This window comes from Nymphaea colorata, chromosome 3 (assembly GCF_008831285.2).
Source record: "Nymphaea colorata isolate Beijing-Zhang1983 chromosome 3, ASM883128v2, whole genome shotgun sequence".
NCBI classification, from domain to species: domain Eukaryota; kingdom Viridiplantae; phylum Streptophyta; class Magnoliopsida; order Nymphaeales; family Nymphaeaceae; genus Nymphaea; species Nymphaea colorata.
In genome coordinates this window covers 8,536,512-8,558,018 of record NC_045140.1, presented here as the reverse complement: position 1 = coordinate 8,558,018, position 21,507 = coordinate 8,536,512, and the positions used below count along the sequence as shown (strand labels likewise).

Genomic DNA, 21,507 nt, shown 5'->3' with positions numbered 1-21,507 from the left:
GTTAAACTTACACTACAAGTGCAGCCCGTGATCTTCATAGAGACAACAAAAAGGAAAAGAAAAACCTCATGCTTTTAGTCGGAATCAGTTCCTCGGGCAAAAGCTACAGTAAAATCGACTGCGATGGCTCTATACTAGGAATTGGAGAGTGGAGACGGTAGAGAGGAGTCCTTTTTGGGAGGTAATCGGAATACGTTCAGTCAGCTTATTGCATTGTAGCAATTTTATGCTGGCCTTTCATACGTTGCACTTAAAGGGCCCACTCCAAATTATTTGCAATCTGATGTGTTACGTTTTTGTCAAGGATTTGCATATTTTCTGAAATCCGATGTGATCGAATGGATAGGAGAGGCTTCTTATGTTTAACTTTGTCAATTGTAGGTTATTTTTGTAAGTAACACAGTGGATAACCACGTCAAGTCTCGACAGGAAAAACGCATCATCACGGCCATTTGTTGCTCAGCGGCCAAAAAAATTACCTTAGAAAGCTTTCGCAAGTCCAACAACAAACCGATAGCTTTCTTCAAGAAATTTTTTTCCTAGCCATCAAATATTGGCATGAATTGGAAAAGGTAAAATTTCGCCCTCCCTCCACTTTTCCAGCAATTTTTCACTAGAAAATATTTCCTTCAGAAGAACTTCTACAAAATCAAATGCCACCTAAATCAAAACTTCGCTCCTCTCCAGGAACACATTAAACTTACATTACCCAAAACGTGTACCCCACGAAAGAAAGATTCCATTTGGATCAGACATTTCCGGTAACCATGACTGGCTTGGCTCCTTTGCGCTCTCTATTATGTACGGCTGCTGGAAGGACAATGCCAAGGTAACCGAGAGCGCAATCCATCGGCCTGCATCGAACCGAATTTTAGACGGTCCCATTCTCAGGTATCACCCCCATCCGAGGTAAGTTGCACTTTTTTGTAATTCATTTTTTCTAATTGAGATTTACCACACCAACACAAGATATTTTGCATCATATCTAAGTATTCATTGGTTTGACGACAGAATTATCAAAGATACTATATCCACACTAAGTATCAGGAATTCTAAGCCAAAGTGACCAGATCTTCCAAGGCTGCCCTTCACAAGTAGGAAGACGAGTTTTCATGTTCAATAATACAATTCCATAAAGTGGCAAACCTTCGGAGAACATAAGCTGAATTTACCACGACCAATCCAAAAGTAGGACTCGAGATACCATTCAAAAGTACAAAAACAAGCTGCCAGCTCATGCAGTCTGACTGATTCAAGCAAAAGAATTTGCTTCATCTAATCAAATGCATGCAATAAAAGCAATCGTTTCACTATGTGAGTTGTGCTACCAGCAACTCCACATATATATTTTCTCTACCACCAAGCATTCAAACAAACTAGTAATTAAGTGGACTGTCAGCCAATACCTAAATAGTTGCCGATATTTGCAAACATGGACCAAAATATAGGGAGGAACACTTTATACAAAAGATCAGCGTGCACGACAACAATGATTGGGAAAAGGAATGAGTAAGCTTCGAGTCAGATGAAGCTCATACTACTTTGAAACCACCAGTTTGGTGCAGCATAGCGTCTATTTCGTCCCCGTCCTCCATCTCAAGCTGCGTTTGCAAAGTGCAGAGCCAGTCAATAACAGCTAAAATACAAGTGAATAAATAACTGAGATAACTGATTTCACAAAGTAATTGCACCCTCCAAACATACACTTCCTTAATAAACATAGCTAATAAATGTAAGTTTAAGCAGTATATTACAATTCGTTAGAATAATATGATAAATGGGCATCTTAGTAGTTAGTACATATATTATCCGCTTAAATGGAACTTGTGTGACTGTCGTCAGACCTTTTTGCCCCTGTATTTTGCAAGAATCCTTCAACATATTTTGATTTTCATAAAGGAATGCTTTCTCCCAAGAATTAGAAAACCAACCATTCGCGTTTTGCAAGCAAAAGAAAATGTGTTGGAAAACAGTACCTCATCGGGGGTTTGCTCTCCTCGCAACCTTCGCCCATCAAAGAGGAAAGCAATTGAGTTAAAGTCCACCGATTGCCGGTCACAGTATGCATTCATCAGCTTCCTCAGCTGTGTGCTGCGCTTGATCCTGAAAAACACTTCGTTTCCATCCTAAAAGCAGAAGAAAGTTATCAGTGTCTAAAGTGTCCTTCTTGCATAACTAACTTGGCGTTCATCTTCATTTCTTTCCTAAAGCAGGATTATACCTACGAAGAGAACAGACAAGTTGCAAAGCAGTTATAAAAGAATTTAGGCACTGTCAACATGCTTTCCTTATTGCAAGGAGACCACATTTCTGTCTCATTGAAAAGCCACTAAACAGAGACTCAGAAATTCAGGTACAGGTCTATTTAGTGCACAAGTGAAATGTAAAGACATAACCAAACAAGAATCACTACGAAAGAAGAAATCTAACCCAAAAAAAAAAAATTACTTTTAGCCTTTCCACTGAAAATATATTAAATGGCACCACGATCATTTCTCAATATAAGAGACATGATGAGCCAAAATTACCGTACACAGTCAAAACTCATTTAAGAAAATCATCTTACAAAACCAGGTTTTCTGAAAAAACCACCTTTCCAATTTATCACCCAAACGCTACCTAGAGTATTTTCTCAACTTTGAACATAAAAATTACCAGTTATAAACTTTCTATGTACTATGAAAAGAATAACATGATACTAGCCTTGCAGGCTGCCCAGTCACAAACTAAAGATTTCTTCTCTTTATGACAAAGCAACTTGCTTTATTCTATGACATAATCAATCAGGAGAAAGTAATTTAACTACAATAGTACCTTGCCCTAAAAACACAATCACACTGAACCTCTGTTATTTCAATCCCCATGAAGATATTTCATCATCCTTTATAGCTGCATACACAGCTCAACTATCGCGATTATGTTGATTTTTTTAATATAAAATATAGATCTAAATCACACACAATCAATTTCTAGAACTTTCAATTAACAAATCCAAAATATTAAGTACACTGCACCTGCATCAAGCTGGGTACATTTAGGAGACCTAAATTAGGACAGATACTTTTTTTCATAGTCAAAATTTGACAGCCACAGATACAGAATTTTTTTTCATAGTCAAAATTAGATAGCGACAAATCCAGTATAATCATATTGCGGACTGATTTGTAATTAGCTCTGTCAAAATGAGAACATACATTGCTTGCAAAATTGTGTCTACCCCCTCTTGAAGCACTTGAGGGACACAGCTTGTCCCTCCAGTTTAAAAGGAAGTAGACATGGTACGCACAACTCTGAAAGGCGCACACACACCCACACACACAAACAAAGAGAAAGAGAGAGAAGAAGATGCATTAAATTTAAACCAGATCCATTATGGAACTAGTCTGGGCAGATTCTATATTCCCAAAAAGGGGTTTCCTAAAAATGCAAAAAATCTTGGACATGTAGATGAGCCTTAGAAGCCAAAAAAAAAAATTTCCAACCCTTGATCCTAATATCTTATCTACACAATTAAAAACATCAGTTTGTAAATCATAATGTTCTGAAAACTTGAAGTGAAGAAGACATTGAATAGTGAAATATGAACTAATCCAATGTCCTAAGAGGCATTGAATCCAAGCATAATGCCCATGATCAAAATAATTGGAACGTGAGATACAAACAGAAAGAATGAAAAACCATTTGATAAGTACAATGTTCAGGATTAAAAGGTGAATTCAGTATCCAACCATATCTAAGGAATCTGGTCTCTTTGGTGGTGGATCAGAAAGGAAAAAATAAGTCATCAACTTAAAGTCTAAGAATTTTAAAAATCCCGCAAATCACAGGAAAATTTTACAGGAAACAGATAGAGGGCGGATTATTAGCAAATAACCATCCCAATTTTCTTTCACTTTTGTTCTTTTCTATAAAACTTGATACTACAATTATCGAATCCACAGTCCTTGCAGAAACACTGTAAATGATGCCTATCTTTACAAAATTATAATCAAATTCTTCAGAAGTGACCTGCAGCAAGTTTTAGCTATAGCAATCAAGTCGCACCACAGCCCACAGCCTGAAGTATGACAAAAACAGAGGATAAAGGATGCCAAATAACAGAAACATAGTGAATTCCCTTGAATTGTGTCATACTCATAACTAACTTCAAAATAACCACCAAATAGCTTCCCTCGTAAATAGAAAAGGCCCACCACCAAATAGCTTCCCTCCTAAATAGAAAAAGCCCACCACCAAATGCTTTGATGAATAAGAACTTACAAAATATGCCACAATGAAAAGGTTACTCAAGTAAAATTACAAAATGATAACCCAAATGCATTAAAATTTAACCAATACTTCATCTCTAAAATTTAATGAAAACTTTGTTCTTCCTTTTCCAAATAACCCAAATTAACGTATACAGCACATCAGTCAAGAATTAAAATCAAAATGAGCAAAATGAGTAACTAACAAAAATATCAGAACCTATCTTTAACAAGCAAATGAGTTCTTATGAAGACCCTTGACTGTCCTCCTTTTAGTTTGATTGGGTCCAGGGCTGCTCAGGCTATTGACCAAGTAAAATTGCAAGGGTGGAAAAAAAGAATGTTATGACTGGTAAACTTGTTATTCAAACACAACAGACCTGGTGGAGGTAGCTAAGAGAGAAATATGGAAAACAAAGCGGGTTAAAATTTCAAGGAGAAATAAGAGAAAATGCATGAGCTCTTACTCTGCTTTGCCAAGGACAATGAGACATTTCAAGCTTAGCCATCTGCCATTGGGCAAAGAAAATAAACTTTATCTGTTCTCCTTTTTCTTTCAAATTTTCACAAGCATGTTGTCCACCTTAGAATTGGTGGATCCTAGGGAGGAAAGGAGACTTCATGACTTCAAAACTCCCATTTTGGGCCCAGTTCAATTTATTCCCGTATAGATATGGGAGAGATAGAATGGGGTTATGGTCTTTCTTTCTTCTGTTTCTAATTCTTATGTATTTACATTTTTGGCAGCAAGACAGAACACGAAAGCCTCATGCTTGAGGAAAGCCTCTATGCAAGAGATGTCCTTCACCACCACAAGCAGATGCTTCTTAGCCATTTATGTCTCACCTCAGCATTACAATGCCCACAGACGCACCATGCTACTGAAGCATATACTTTATTGACTGATCATACACCACAATCACTTTATATAACATTGACGTCGTCAGAACAGACACAAAAGTGACACAAATGTTTAAACTTTAAAGTGTTACTTTGATGTATTTGCCAACACTAGGAGTCATTGTCAATCATGCGATCCTCATTGTTAAACCATAGCTATAAATATCATTCCAGGTTTTAAAGGGTTCGGTTTTTCTTGGGTATAATATGGCAAAGTTATCTTTCTCGAAAATATCTCGGCAAGTTTTAAAACAATTAAAAACAAGATCTCAAAAGTAAAATGCGAAAATCAACATGTGATAGTCAAAAATGTAAAAAAAAAAAGTGAAAAATGCAAAAAAGGAAAAACTAAAAATATAAAAATACATGAAAAATCGCAAAAAATGTTATCACAAAAAAATGTTTTTTCACTCTTTCTTTCATTTCACCATTTTTTTCAAAAAAAAATTTTTTTTTTGCCATTTTTCTCAGCTGACTTATTTTTTTTGCATTTTTAACACGTTTTTTTTACTATGGTTACAACTAATAAGAAGAACCTTTTAGCATTCACGTAACAGTCAAAACACTCACCATTGCATGTTTGCAATTGCATAAAAAACTGTTTTGGTGACCATTTCTGACAAAAAAATTGGTAAAAATATTAATCTGATAAAAAATATGCCCTAATTTTTTAAAGTTAAAAAAGGAGATTCTTAATCATAATACATGAACATTAACAACCCATTATTACTTTCCTAAAGTTACTTGATCTGTTTTCCCTTCCTGAATAAAAAAGCTAATTTACCCTTGAGTATAATTTTACGTTTTCAGAATTCTATGTTTTCATTACTGCCTCACACGCATTTTTATTTTATGCACCTTTCTTGTCAATTATTATTTATTAGGCAAGCAAAAAAAAAACCAATCTTTCACATCAGCAACATTCATTTATTTGTACCAGTGTCGGATACATAAATTTTAGTGATAAAATAGAAGGTGAATCAATCCATTAAACATTCTACGTACGTCTAAGTTTTTGCATGGATAATTCAATCTCCCTTGTTATCTCCAATCATCTTGTAATCTTTCACAACCATAAAAACTGTATTTTGAATGTAATAAATTATTTTACAATGGTTGCACACATTAGTCGTTCTGGGAAAGAACAAAGACAGGGCTTATCTCTTCTTTAACTATAACGTTATAACCACATTCAGTAATAATTGTTCGCCCACAAACATATATTTAGAAAGGACTGCTCAAAGTCTAATACAATAAGCAAAATGAAGATTTAAAAGGAACTTAGGTCGTATGTAACATACTTTAACATCCTCATAACGAAATATTCAATCTTGAAATTGACTCCATCTAATTTCCTTCCATCTTCTCAAAACCATCATTCAATAGATTGGTTTTGTTCACCGTATTTAGTTTTTTTTTTTGTTTCACCAACCAAAGAGGACCAAAAAAAATAAACTGGTAAAAAAAAATCAGTCGCACGTACTTCAGGATTATCTAGACAAAACCTACATGCACCAGCTAGAAAAAGTACGATCTGCGTTGGGAAGAGGCCACGAGAATCAACACCTAAGATTACAGAAACTGCAGTACTGGCATATGCTTCTAAACCGTTGAGTAAAGTACATGCTACATACTTCTAGTTCTACAACGAGGAAAAAGAACAAATCACGTATACAATCCAACTATAGAGGATGGAAGCAACCGAACTGCATCTGCACCACAAAAGACAGCAAAGCCTGTCTGAAGAAGTACAATATGTACAGACTCGAACTATTTAAACGTAATCAGATTGGGACGGAACCAATAAGGTAAAGCCAGCCGGTTTCCCTCTTTTTCTGTCTATCGCTCAATGACGAAAAAATCACCACAAAGCAAGCCACCGCACTCACACACGCACACAAGAGACACACCAACCAAGCCACAAAACAACCAGCCTGAAACCACAAGAAAATAAAGAACAAGGGTCCAATTTTTTTGCACTCTCAAAGGATAAGGGCAATCGCAGGCAAGCGAATATGCTCAACGCATAGCAAAAAACAAAAGGAATTTTGACTTGGAAAGACATTTGATCTTCAATCACTGAACAACTAATGCGCACATAAGAAGCAGCAAAGACCAACAAGAGAAGGATCAAAGACGAACCTGGCCCTTCACTTTCAGATTGATATGAGCCGCCTGATCCATCGGCTTCTTATCCTCCTCCTGCGTCGCTGCGGCCCCCGACATGGCGAAAACCCTAGATCGATCCTTCTGCCTGAGAGATAGAGAAAGGGAGCCGCAAGATCAGCAAGAAAGGAAACGAGAGCGAGGGCAAGACTTCGAGAATTTGGGAACACAGAGGGGAGGAAAGGAGCCAACGTTGGAGACGCTTTGCCCCGATTTATAGACGGGGAAAAATTTAATTGGATTTGAATTTTCGAGCGAATCCGCCCCCGGGAACGATGCGGCTTCTCGCTCCCATCGCTTTCATCCGACGGTCCAGATTCCGAGGGGTGGATCGTGTGGTGGAGAGGGCGCTGCAGAAAGTGGCCGGAGCGTTGGGCAAAGGATTCTTGGTTATCTTGCAACAATCTATTTGTGGTGGGGTCGGAGTATTTGAATACGAAAGAAATTTACTTTAAGTGGTTTACTTTCTCGATATTTCTGATAACACCTGGCCCACGCTCTACTTTGTTAAATAAGTATTTTTAGAAAAAAATGTTGACATTTTTCATTATTTTTTTAAATTTTTGACTTCCAGTCTCCGTTTCACATTTTCATAGTTTAAGTTTTAAGTTTCCAACATAATTCACCAGACATAGTTAAATCTATTTTGCTTTTAATATTGCCTTAATAAAGTGTTATTAAGATCAACACTAAATAACTCTAGTTACATACAACCTCCTCCCTAAGTTTATGTAATTCTTTATAATTTTTCAAACAATAAGCAGTCATGTGTAAATCCGTCAAAAGTTACAATTTTTTGTAACTTTTCAAACAATAAGCAGTTATCAGCAAATACGTCAAAAGGTACATTTTTTTACGAATAGTCTTATTAAGGGGAAAAAAAAAAGTAATAAAACTTAAAATGGTAAAAGCATCTTAGAGATCCTTCACCAGTCCGTTAGTAAGTACACTCAACTTTGCCTGTCAAATGAGATAGTGCTTGCGAGATTCCGACGTTGATCGCTAGTATGGCAACACCATCCTTTTTTTTGTTTCCTTTTTAGTCCCTAAAAAGCACTACTCTACTATGAGAATGGCTTCACTTATATATTTGGGATGTGTAACATAGTTGAAAAGTTTGTGTCAACCCAGGGTTTAGCAATATATAGTTGTGAACAAGGGCATGTTCAGTAAATGAGAATTTTGAAGTACAAGCATAATGAATTGATACGAATGAGATAAAGTTTAACTTTTGATCAAAATGATATGTTTCTAAGTTGGCACATATTCCTATCAAATGAGGCTAAGACGTGCCTAGGTTGGTTCACTTTAGTATACCTGGATTCAAAGGTGGGTGTATATAACTAGCGGAAGAGTCACATATAAGCTAGACGAATGCATGCTTCCCGTACTAGTTAAAAACTTAATATATACGCATATTTTAACCTTTTTGTCCTTTTTCCAACTGCTACATTAGAATTTTGCAATGGCACTTCAGGTGTGTACAACCAACTTATTGGATAGGCGTTGCTTGTATTGGTATTTTCCACGTTATATCATGAAAGGGAGTTTGCAGGGTTTTATCTTCGTGTTGAAAGTATGAAAAGAATAAAAAGGTTGTAAAAGGGAGACTTCTCTTGTAGAAAATTCTTCAGCCACTACACCCTCGGCATAGTGATGTAAACCTTTATTTGACATGCATACAACTTAGTACCATAGGTTAGTTTGGCAAATGGAACGGTGCATAACTGTTATATGAATATGACCCAAAAGTTAGGGCAAATTCATGTGATACGTTAAGAAATGTTTTATAAATCTGTCTCAACTTTTGGGATAAATTCATGTAATAGTTAAAAAAGTGTTATATTTGTCAAACGGCTCTTAAAGGATCATTTTCCCTCGCTTTTTACTCAAGAAAATGAACCCGGATTAAGAGACTTTATCGCTTGCCTAAAACCTTGAGGGTACTCCCCACCTCTCTAACACATTCACATATACACACTAGTGGCATAGACACATTGTGACTGGTGTGACTGCCCACATCAATCTCTTAAAAGTGACTGCCCATACCATTTTCTTAAAAAAAATTATTTTTAAATGAGAATTTTAAATATTTATCCTTATACATATATAAGTGCCCCATTAGATTTGAGTATTTTTACACAAATGCCCCTCCAATGAATTTTTCTTGCTCCACTACTGATACGCATACATTAGCAAAGCAAGGGAGTGGTACTGATGCCACTCAGACTAGGGAATGACCACCTACCAACCCTTAGCGAAGACAATGCACCAAGCCCCTCAGGGTTAAGAAGGTTAAGGTTTAACTTTTTTTTACTGTGAGAAAAAAAAAACATAAAAATTTTATTATAGCTATGGTTGAATTAATCCAAGTAACATCTTCAAGGATCCATTTGATTACTACCAATCCAACTGTTTTTTTTAAAAATCAAAATAAAATTTGGATGCAAATCATGAAACTAACTTTTGAACTCCATCAACATTCGTTTGGCAACGTGAACGCAATGGTGATAATCTGAGATCAAGTTTCTTGGTGTTTTCCACATGATTGAGAAACTTGGTGAGCGCACCAGTGTCTAGTCAAAGCACTCAAGCTAGGACATTTATTGAGAAGATTTACCACTGTTTGATTGCTTGATATTTCCTTTTCTCAACTGGATTGATCTTTAATGAGATTTGAACCACCATGACATGACTTAATGATCTATTCAAGTTGTGCATGATGTTTATTGAATGTGAAAAACAAGTTCAAAATCTAATGTTTTGTGCTTGAATGAGCATTGTATGAAATAAACAGGTGGGGCATCACAGAGAATTTATGTGGAAAATAAAGCACCGCACTAAGGTTGACATACCAACCACTGAATTTGTGGTCTTCCTGGCATTTTACAATTGAAAGGTACAAGCACCAAGCAACTTGATGAGCACTCCATCCAGGTCGGTGCAATCCAGAGGACGGAATAAGTCAAGCTACACGATGTATTAAAGTTTAGAATGCGGTGCACCAATCAAAAAAATTTCTTATCAAAAGAATTTCTTATCAGGCAGAAGATCCTTGAAAATTGAACCATTTTCTCGAAAAGTATGCGACTTTAGAATATATTGTCAACTTTTCCAGACATGACCTATATAGGCCTTGGATCTGTGAAGATCAAATGCAAAACTTGCCACCATGTATCTCGTAGTTTTCCATGGTACTTTTGCTAAGGAGCAGTCAGAACTCACTTCCGTTACACTTTTCAAAGGATGTCCTTAAGAAGGTAGCTACCATGTATGCCTGTTCCATTGGATGCTAGAGTTGTGTGAGGAAGAAAAATCTTAAAATAGATTTTCATTTATTTATAGAAGTACAAAATTCGTCGCCCTCTTTGTTTTTAGACACACATCATCCTTCCTTCAAGGTCTCAAGGGTGTTTCAATTTAATTACCTCATATATGTATCTCAAATATGCAAACTATGTAGACTTATTACGAATTGTCCAATTACCTTAGGTAGAAATGCCACATATAGTAGAAAAGGTGAATAACAACTTCCAAATTGACTTTGGAAAAGGTAATTTTAAGCGTATAATCTTACTGTTAATCAAATCGCACGAGGAAACCATACGGTAATCGAAATTGTTTCCAATTTAATATTGTATTATGAGTACACAAATAGACACACACACGAAATGTATGAACTATATATAGCTGCAGCGAAATTTTAAAAAGAAAAAAGAAAAAATAAACGTTACCTAAACTACCCATACTTTTTTATTTTCTCACTCTTGAGGTAGGAATCACTCCTAACATTTTGAACAAGATACAAATTCAAATCTATATAGTTTTTTTCACCATTCGTTTTCCACTCCCGATATCTCGTTCATCAGATCTCACCCGTTAGACCGTTAGACAATAAACAGTAGTCTATACAGCCCGGATTTTTCCTCCGATTAAAACATAGATTCAAACTCATGGTTAGATATACAATTTTCACTCTCCAGTTCAATTAAGCTCCCAAAACACGTGAACTGAATAATCATGAGAACCATATGAATGGAGTACTAACTTAGTTAACGATTGACAATGTTCGAAATTTAGAGTGTGTTTGGTTCACTACTCATAACAGTCCAGTTCACGAAACAAGGGGCAAAAGACATGTTCCTCTTGACTGATGAGCATAACTCGAGGAACAGTGCCACCGTTTCTCGAGTTGCTTTGATGTTCACTTCAATTGTCTGGACCAGAACAGTCCAACTACAGAGAACTTAAATATCCTGAGTCCAAACATAGCACCGTGTAATTATTACCAAAAAAAAAAAAGTCAGCATGCATCGGGATTAAAAAATAATTTAAAATACATAAAGTTATTAAATAAAAACCTAAAGCAGGTGAGATTTTTTTTTTCCAAATTTTATTTGGGTCTGCAGCTAAGCCGAGAGATTTTGTCGCTTTTAGTCTGAGACTAGTAACTCTGATTTAAAATCGGACTAAACAGAACCAAGTCTGAAGGCTATTTTGCAATATACAAATTGCATGGCCCAGAATGACATGGTTGAGATATTAAATTTATGCATAAATTTCACATGACAAAACCTCCAAAATGCATACCAAAATAGAACATCCACAACCTCAAAGAACTCCAAAGAAAGGGTTTGTGATGGCGGAGTTGAGCTCTGATCCTGCTGTGTGCAGTGTTGGCACGTCCACCTTTTCCTTTGCAATAAACAAAAATTCACCACCCTCAATCTTCTCAAAACCGCAAAGTTCAAGAAACTCGATCCCGCCCTTTAAGCTTCCAACCCTCTCCTGGACGTCGAGATGCATTGAGCATTCTAAAGAGGAGAAATTAATCAGAGGCCACATTCAGTTTCAAGGATGCCTAGCATACCTGAAACGAAGGATTTGTAAGCCGAATCTTCCTGAATTTCTCTTCACTGGGATTCTTGGCAACATTCCCGATGTAGGTTAACAGAGTTTGAAAGGCTCTCTTCACCTTCGCATCTTCATCCTAATTCACACGAGTCAAAAAAGATACAGGGTGAGTGATCAAACAATCTTCAGCTTTTAGCACTTGTTGGCAACATTTGTTCACTGATAAAACAGATTTTCAACAATAAATCTAGCAATGGAGATTTTGCTTTTTCATGTGAAGAACGAATGGACATAATACACAACTAATTTGCAAACTAACTCCCACGGACTTGCTGACTTGGGGTCTCAATGGGGGCGTGGGTGTGGGTGCTGGTGTAACCAATGTTGTAAGACATACTGTAATGTATATCCGTCAGGTTGCAACATATCGTACATGTAGCACAGCCTATCGTAATAATTTTCATAGAAAAATTTAGGCAATCAGAAAAACTAGAGGAAATTCAGAAAAAAAAACAGGAAAAATGTATTCCACATACAAAACTAATCACACATATAGAACATTCATACAATGTCAAAACCCAATGACTCTGGACTTGACTCGGCTGTTTTCGACTCGTGACTCGGCAGGTCAACTCAAGCATCCAGACCGGGTTATGTTAACCTTTTTTTTTTTTAGAAAAAACAATATATAACTTATCTTCTAAACATAAAAAATTTGTGAAATGACTAAATTTCACTTATATGATTCAAAAAAGGTCAAACTAACATAAAATGAAGCCATGCCCAAGTTCATCCTCCATGAATTGTTGCAATTTAGCATGTTGAATGGAAAGACATCAAAAAACTCAATTAATTTCGTTAATATCATTGGACTTGAACAAACTGAACTTGAATCTTTAATAAAGTAATAAACAGAACTTATATTTTAACATGTATCAACTATAAACAGCAATAAAATATTGAAAAGTGAAGTAAAACGAGTCACCCTGCTGGTTAAAGTATGGCCCACATCGTGCGATACGGATGACACTAGGTGTAACAACCATTAGTTCACCTTATTTTTCATTTCGGTATTTGGATCTCACACACATACATACCCCTGTTTACCCATGCTTTTTCTGAAAAAAGGCCAGACCAGAACTTGTGTAACATAGTCGTGGTCAACCCAAGTCATTTGAAACCACTGGTTATTTGAAACTTGGTTTCCATTAAAAAATACTGCAAAAGCTGAACCAAAAAGCAGTCCAATCATCAAATTAATCCAAACTGCAACTGCACTTTCGGCAATACAAAATGCACTTTGATGACCTCACATAAAAATACAGAAGCATGAATACACATAGCCCACCACCACCAGACCAATAATCCAGATTCTGAGATGTGGACCTATCAGAATTTACTTGCAGATCCCATGCTCCAAGACATTTTTCCATATTAGAAACATCACACTGAAGCCCAGGTTCAATATAGTCCCAGGAGCTAACGCCAATGTATATATATTGCCAAAGTAATCATATCCAAAGTCAGAAGGCAAACACAGAAAGAGTTCAAGTGAAGAAACAAGCTGACTTGCAAGAAAGAAAATAATTATAGTCGAAGACTCTTTCTGGCCACAGCGATGTTAATCAAACATTTAAGAGCAATCTATATAGTCAATCTTACGTTAACTAGGAGTAGATGTTCAGAAAGATGTGGGCCCCAGTCCAAAACAATAAAAGGAAAAGGATATAGCAGAAGGAAGAACAAAGGAAAAAGAAGATGGAGAGGAAAAGGGAAAAGTAAACAAAAAAGAAGCAGAATAAATAAAGGCAAAAGTAGAAGGGGAAAAAAATTCAAGATCTTTTTTCTCAATTGGGAACCAATATACTATAGCCTATTCCAGAAGGTGGTTGCCCAGGGCCTAGGCATGCTTTTATCTACATAGACAGCAATCCGGATCCAAAGAGAGTCTTGTCTACAAAGTATCTGTCAAATAGCACCTTCGATTGAGTACTAACATACATTTGAGACATCAAAAATATAAAAACAAGACAACAAAAGCTGCATTACCTTATGATGTGCATTACCTTATGATTTTGCTTTAAAGATCGCAAGCAATCTCTCATTTGTTCTGCTTTTGAAGCAGGTCTCACAGGCAACGAAGCCTAGCAATATTTATTCAAGTGAACACTCAAATATCAAATTCACTAGGTGGCATAAACTCAATCACAACATACATGCAGAAGAAAAAATATGCCTTTTTTTCTGGAGCTTTTGAAGCAGGTTCTTCTGGAGCTTTTGAAGCAGGTTCTTCTGGAGCTTTTGAAGCAGGTTCCTCTGGAGGCAACCCAAGTCTTCGTCGTCTTTCTGCCTGTAAGACTTGGCTTTTAGATCATATAAACCAACTCTAGACAACAATTTTTCTGGTCTCACAAAAACAAATGAAAAAATCAATATACTTCACAAGATGAAGAGTACATAAATAATAGAAGGTGCATGTCTGTGGCTATGTCCATGCCATTGGTAACTTCATCTGGCATGGCATGCAAACAGGTGCATAAAAAGGAAATGCTTCTCGCCAAAAAAAGAAGGCGTGAAGACAGAATGTTGCATATCTATAAGTTGGTTGTCTATCACAAAGCTGCTCAAATGATCCAAACTGCTACCATATGTCAAAGTCTCAAAGAGAATATTTAGAACAGAGCATCAACTAGAAGATTAACCAAATCTCGTAACAGCCTGAGAATCAAGGAAATGCCACCACTTTCCTTAGAGCAATATAGAAAGAAACCCCAGCCTATGAAATCATTCCTGAAAATGTTAATGGACATCTATGTCAGTCAGAATCTGCCTGATTTTACATAGAAGCGACATTGTAAATTCCATAAAATGTGACGAATCCCCATACCTGCAGTTGCATCCATATGATATAGATGTGAATAAGACATCAAGAAAAGAGACATGGCAGTGATGAGGTTGGTCATTAATAGTACACTATCAGTTGCTTATCTGCATGGGTCAGGGTCAGGCGGCATCTTTGCAGCATTAAAATCATTGTCATGAAAAACCCTTTTTCGAAAAAGATCCGATAAAAACATGAAAAACAATGAGAGCAAAAACAAAACATATTTCCCCATTTTTTGAAAAAAAAAAACCCAAAATTATTTTTTCGTGTTTTTTTACAATTTTATCGGGTTTTTTCTTTTTATTTTTAGTGTGTATGGGTATCTGTATGGCAGTGTCACTGTACCCGCGTTTTTTTAAAATGCTCTACACCCGTACCATCACCATTTGGTTCAAACAAAATGCTATTCTCCACTTAAATAGGAAAAGCAATAACCTAGCTATGAGACACAAATAAAACATGAGCACTTGAGTAATCATCTAAACCAAGAAAAATAATATAACTCAAGAAAAGGTGCCAAAGATTGAAAAAGAATTTAAGACACCTTATCCTCCTCAATGCGCTGCCGAATTTTCTCTCTAGCCCTTTTCTCTTCCTCTTTTTCTGCTTTTCGCAATGCCAACATTCTATCATCAAGCAATTGTAAGATACCATTTACCATAGATTCTACAAATGTTTATGAGCTTATGCTACATGCCCAGAGCACAGTTGCAGAGAATATTATAAAAAAGAGAAAAATACCATTTTCTAATAAACAACAGTAGCTAATTACTAACCGCTTTCTCTCATTTTCTTCTTCAATCCGTTTTGCCTCCAGAATCTCCTTCCCAGCCCGAATCCTTTCCTGAAATAGGATAACACCACTTTTATGGTTAAAGAAAATAAGAGGCCTAAAGAGTCACTAACAAAGTCACTTAGTAATGTTCATATGTTAACATGATAATTAAATTAACACAAAAGAAAGTGACAAGCAACTCCCATCTACACCTGAGACTCTGTGACAACCATTTTGAAATTCGCTGATCAGACTCATACTGTGTTCAGTATAGAGCAAAAGAAAAGGAAATAGAAGATGGAGGACCCTGCACATTTTTGCTATTGAAAGGAAGTACATCTCCATATACACCATTCTAAGCTATAAGAACTTAGTTTGCACACATTAGAACTCCATTACAAGCAGATTCCTAAATTCTTGTACCCTGTGATCAGAGGACTGAGGTCACTGAAATATAAACCAATACACTTGTTTGCAAAAGATTTTCAACCTTGGAGGCAAAAGAGAATTTCATCCCACCTTTTCTCTCTCTCTCTCCATTCGCTTTTCCTCCTCTTCTTTCTTCTTGCGAGCCCGTTCCCTAGAAATACACAAGGTTGCAGGTATCAAATTAGAAAAAATGGAATACAGTTAGAAACTAAAAAGATAATGTTAACTACACTGCATGTAAAAGGGACAAAATTTTCATTTCAAGTCTAGTTTCTGATCCTCTACAGATGGTATGATCTTTAAACCAATCAGGCTTGGAGATAACCATAAACATGCACACACACACAAAAAAGGAAAAAAGGAAAAAGTTCATAGTTAAAACAGGAAACAAAAGACCATTCCTGTGAAAAGGTCAACAGGATGACTTTTTAACAGTCATATTAATGAACTCCCAAGTTCCCAATTTATCAATCCACTATCAATTTTAAGTCTTAGTAGTGAACTCCCAATTTATTGAAAGGAAGTAGTTGAACTCAAGGAGGTATTCAAAGTTCAAACTGTTCCAAAGGTTAAGAACAACCAACTCTACACAACCAGGAAAGTTGCAAAAATGCCCTTGACCCTTCGGTAGCCTTATGACATATTGCAGTCATTATAAAAGCTTTACACTCATTGTAAAAATGCACCCTACTATGTTAGCAATTTCAGAAATTGATAGCCATAACAACTATCATTTGTCTTTGACGACCAATGTGTGTTGCTTATTTTGTAATATACCATGTTTTAGCTTTTCTTTCAACATGAGTAAAAGTTGAAACTACTTAATAAAACTTTTAAAAAAGTTGAAGAAATAAAAGAGAAGTTTAAAAGGAGATGAAAGGAAGTAGACCATTTGCCCCCAAATCTCTCTCTCTCTCTCTCTCTCTCTCTCTCTCTCTCCATGTTTTAAGCTGGTAAAATGGCAAGGCTTTGAGTTCCTATTTTTTTTCTGAGACTATGTACTTCTCTCTATTGTCTCTCTCTCCTGCACTCTGCACATTAGCAACCATATGCCCGCATCAATTCTTCATTTCCCATTCAAGGTTCTCTCTCTCTCTCTCTCTCTCTCTCTCTCTCTCTGACAGAGTCAACGCTGTCGGGTCTCGTTAAAAGCTCTAACATTTATACTGCCTACTGTACATGTCTCTGAAAGAGCCTACAGACATGGGTATGGCAGGACAAACCCCATACTTGTGTTACTTAGGAGATGGGACTTGGGAGAATTCCTATGTGCCAAAGACATGAATAAAAACCACAATGAAGAAAAATTAATTTCCATTCATCAAAATTAGTAAAACACCTTGCCAGTTGCCACACAAAGATCACCTTAAAATTATTCAGGTGAGCAATTACTCGGTATGTTCAACAATAAAAGTATCTCATCCTTTTTATAGTTGGTTAGTGCAAGTACATATGACTGCAAATCTGTTCATCTGTGATTCTGCATCATTTATGGCAGCAAGAGTGACTAATGAACAGTTTTTTTGTCTTTTTTGTAAACAAAAATTAATAGATGGTGGTGACTACTGAGTGGCATTCTGCCTATTTTATTGCAGATCCAGTGTACAATGTATGCTCATAGAATATCAAATTGAAAACACAAACCGTAGCTCCTTTGCTTTGGCCTTCACTTCCTCAGGAGTTAAAGCTGGTTTTGCAGGTTCAGCTTTAGCGGTACTCACAGGCACCTAATGTTATCAGATGTTTCAAATTAAAACAAGAATGAGCACATTTAAGCAGATACAGACGTAAATATGTATTTTCAAGTATGCATTCATACTTGTTCTTCTATAATATAGACACACATTAACTTTAATGACAATGAAAGGAAATAAATTACCAAACGACATAATTTTAGAAAAAAAATTTTAAGTGGGCTTTACAGCTCATGATTTGATTTAAAAATCACATGCTCCTTGTGATATTGATATCCTGCTCTATTTTACACATCTTTACATAGCCTAATATTCTACTTATGGTGTTATATATCCTAATATTCTACTTATGGTGTCATATACACACATCTACCTGTCACAGTAAAGTGTAAACTAGTTCCCAAGCAACTATTTCAAATCATGCCACCCAAACAAAAATAGCACAAATACCATATGCATAAAATTTTAATCATCATGAATCAGAAAATGAAATCTGACCTTGTTGACATCCTAACAAGGGTCAGCAAAAAGGTTATGAAGCCATATTGATCATCACAGTCACTATTCATGCAGTAATTAAGGCCTGTGACAGAAACAAAGGACTCCCATAGCAGTTGAATTTTCTTACTAAGAATTAACAGGAGTTGATGATCCCTAGTACATCATTACTACATGGTTCACTTCTGATAGGATCTAATACATAATCTTTTTTTTTTTTGAAAAAAACAAAGTAACAACCTTGTACACAAACTTGATCTTTTCCTGACTGGATGAGTCAGTTTTCAAGACGAGTAATTTATCTCACAAGGTTTCAGGCTGTAGACCAAAAGAAACGGCTTACATAGAAGCATAGTCACAAAAAAGACGTGTTTAAAAAAAAAAAACAAAAATGTGAAAAAAAATCAGCCGAAAAGAAGGAAAAAATGCCTTTTTAAAAAAGAAAACACCAACATGAAAAAACACAAAAAAGTGTTTTTTCTCATTTTTCCTTTTACGCATTTTTTTCACGTTCAAAATGCTTATTTCCATTTTCTATTTTTTATTTATTTCTTATCTACTTATTTTTTGACATTGTTTTATTAGTTTCTCATTTATTTTATATTTCCTTAATTTTTAACAATTTAAAAAAAAAATAAACATTTACCACATTTTTCCTATTTTTTCAAGCTTATCATATTATTATACCTGAGAAAAACCTTGCTGTTTAAAATGCAAAAACAACACTTGTGACTATGCATAGAAGCCAACATTCAACATACTTGAGACCTTTTAGCAATACAATTAGTTGATAACCTCGACAGAAGCTGCAGCTAATTATCTATTATCTTCAATAGAACAGTTTACAATGAAAGGAGTGCTAATATTAGGATAACATGATTCCTCCCCTCCACCAACCCCCCCCCCCCCCCAACCCACCCCCAAAAAAAAAAAAAATCCTCCCAAAAATAAGGATATATAAACCAAAACTTAAGCACATCAACAAATGGGCCATGGCATGTAAAAAGGCATGTATTGCTTAATTTTCAGCAGTTGGATGTTTGCCATTGTAACAACCCGGCCCACTCCCACACAGGGCTTGGGCTCATGGTTCGGCGGATTCCAATCCACCTTCTAGCATCTTCGGTTTCTAGCCTTCTTGTTCCAGCCCCAAGAAGGCTAGGGCCCAAGACACGTAACTGTTTGACCAACTTCCTTATAAGTCCCCCAAGGTTTTTCACAATGTCAGATACAAGACTAAACTTTTAGGATGTTACAAATTCAAAGAAAAGTATTTTCAAAATTTAGATACAGAATCATGCTCCATCTAAATTTAACAGATTTGTTTCATGAAAATATATAAGCAACAAAACAATGACATCATTTACCAAAAAATGCAAAGAAAGTTAATGAAGACTAAGTATTGTACCAAGGGCATTTGATCAATGTCTTCGTCATTTTCATGGTCAACAACCCAATTGATGGCAGCTTCGATTCCACCATTACCTAAGAAAAGGAAAATTCGAGCTCATCAACAGTACAAAAACCGTAATAGTCACAAAATAAATATAGATGCCGGATTCTTTATAGAGCAAGAGTTTCTAGTGATACGCCTAAAACTAATACTTTTATCAAACCTAGAATCTAAACGTGGCAAGTTGATAATCTATGAGATAGTCTAAAAATAGAAGCTGAAAGAGTGCAATGATAGCCAAATATCCCTAATGTAAGTTTACAAATATCTCGTGCATTTTGACATAAGTTGATGCCAGGAATATGACGTATCAAAACCAGAAAAATTGTTTTTCCCTTTCCTTGCATGTCCGTTGAGGCGGAATAATCTCCTAACACTTCAATGAGGTGGTGGCTACTTAAAGCAAAGAAGTAAAATAAAACTTGTTTTCCTTTAATCAACTCACCAGAAAAATGGAGAGCTCTAGTGGCCCGAGCGGTGGAAAATCCCATAAATTCAAGTTCCTCCAGCAATTTCTTATCAACATCAGGTACGACCATTTCTAAAGAAAACAAAGAAACAGCAGTTACCGAAGCCCTTTAGAGTTCCTCGGTTTTGCAACATCCAATCAACACCAACAAAGGCAACAATTTCAAAATCGTACCTTGTGATTCAGTATTTCCAGGATCAGAAACCCCGGCGGAATCAGCAGCTTCAGGGGCCTTCGGCGCGTCAAGATCAATTGTCTTCACCGCCTCCAATGTTCGATCAACAAACTCAGTGTGCCCAGTGCGCTTCGTGTGCAGGTCGCTTTCCTTCAATCCGGCAAAAAGAAGCGATCGAAAACTCACACTTCACTAACCACAAAAACAACCAGAAAAAGAAATGCGTTTGTTTAACTTACAGTCTTCGATCTACAAGGCTTCCCGCAGGCCGAGCATACCAGATTCAACACCTATAGAATAAAAAATCGACCACATTCAATCATCAGACAAACGAATGACTCCGTGAAAGACAACGAACTAGATCGACGAAGCCTAACAAAGATTAAGGCTTACGGCTTCCGTAGATTCTTCGAAATTGGAATGCGAGGTGAGCTCGGCGTGCTCCTGGGCCTCCTCTACGGACCTCAGGTGAGCGCCACAATCTCCGCATCTGAGCGAGAGGCCCGCCATCTACAGCGAGCTCCTGGTCAACTCCCTACGCACGATTTCGATGCCCTAAATTCTTTCTCCTCGTCCTCCGTCGTCTTCCTTTATCGTCGCTCTGTGGGCGATCGATCGATCGCTCTCACGCCTTCCTCCGTCGGATTCTTTGCTTCCCTTCCCTTCCTACCAATGTCCCGCGGATGTTGATACTTGCCTGACAGATACATGACCTCGGATCCAAATCTTCGCTTGTTGGTCATGGAAAATTTAAAATTTTCCATTGTCCACCTACCTTTTGGTAATAAACGTAAAAAACGTCTAAAGGAGTGTTTGGACTCTCAAAAACTTAGCTTTGTAAACTTAGTTAGAATATGCGGCCTTTTTCATCCGTTTGATCGCCTTGGCCAAATAATCTCTTGCGGTCCTTATAGCCTCACGTTTGTTTTGAAGCAATTTCACATTTTCATGATACTTGCCCGT

The 21,507-nt window shown here is 36.5% G+C and overlaps 2 protein-coding genes across 3 annotated transcripts; both read right to left on the bottom strand.

Annotated features, from left to right (window-relative positions):
* Window positions 1-1,063: 1,063 nt before the first annotated feature.
* Window positions 1,064-7,515, bottom strand: LOC116250296 (small ubiquitin-related modifier 2-like). The gene is made up of 3 exons (XM_031623921.2): window positions 7,290-7,515; window positions 1,977-2,126; window positions 1,064-1,601 (listed from the first exon to the last, which is right to left on the bottom strand). Exons 1-3 carry the CDS (start codon window positions 7,371-7,373, stop codon window positions 1,533-1,535), a joined length of 303 nt encoding a protein of 100 aa, XP_031479781.1. The 5' UTR covers window positions 7,374-7,515; the 3' UTR covers window positions 1,064-1,532.
* Window positions 7,516-11,816: 4,301 nt separating this feature from the next.
* LOC116250796 (uncharacterized) lies at window positions 11,817-21,241 on the bottom strand. 2 transcript variants are annotated; one of them, XM_031624731.2, is made up of 13 exons: window positions 20,938-21,240; window positions 20,784-20,834; window positions 20,544-20,694; window positions 20,346-20,441; window positions 19,856-19,932; window positions 17,900-17,982; window positions 16,346-16,406; window positions 15,828-15,895; window positions 15,596-15,677; window positions 14,404-14,517; window positions 14,234-14,311; window positions 12,184-12,303; window positions 11,817-12,101 (listed from the first exon to the last, which is right to left on the bottom strand). In XM_031624731.2, the coding sequence occupies exons 1-13, from the start codon at window positions 21,052-21,054 to the stop codon at window positions 11,925-11,927; spliced, it is 1,275 nt and encodes a 424-aa protein (XP_031480591.1). In that variant the 5' UTR covers window positions 21,055-21,240; the 3' UTR covers window positions 11,817-11,924. The 2 variants fall into 2 exon arrangements, with proteins under 2 accessions (XP_031480591.1, XP_031480592.1); XM_031624732.2 differs by lacking the exons at window positions 11,817-12,101; window positions 12,184-12,303 and adding an exon at window positions 12,310-14,132 and having other exon boundaries at window positions 14,217-14,311; window positions 20,938-21,241.
* Between the last annotated feature and the right edge of the window lie 266 nt (window positions 21,242-21,507).

What these genes read in the sequence shown, in the direction of transcription:
- LOC116250296 (XM_031623921.2), bottom strand. Translation starts at nt 7,373, where the DNA reads ATGTCGGGGGCCGCAGCGACGCAGGAGGAGGATAAGAAGCCGATGGAT. An exon ending in ATCTGAAAGTGAAGGGCCAG is followed by an intron (nt 2,127 to 7,289) that starts GTTCGTCTTTGA and finishes TTCTGCTTTTAG; the next exon opens with GATGGAAACGAAGTGTTTTT. An exon ending in GAGAGCAAACCCCCGATGAG is followed by an intron (nt 1,602 to 1,976) that starts GTACTGTTTTCC and finishes TTGCAAACGCAG; the next exon opens with CTTGAGATGGAGGACGGGGA.
- LOC116250796 (XM_031624731.2), bottom strand. Translation starts at nt 21,054, where the DNA reads ATGGCGGGCCTCTCGCTCAGATGCGGAGATTGTGGCGCTCACCTGAGG. An exon ending in TAGAGCTCTCCATTTTTCTG is followed by an intron (nt 19,933 to 20,345) that starts GTGAGTTGATTA and finishes TCCTTTTCTTAG; the next exon opens with GTAATGGTGGAATCGAAGCT. An exon ending in GCCAAAGCAAAGGAGCTACG is followed by an intron (nt 16,407 to 17,899) that starts GTTTGTGTTTTC and finishes GTGTATTTCTAG; the next exon opens with GGAACGGGCTCGCAAGAAGA.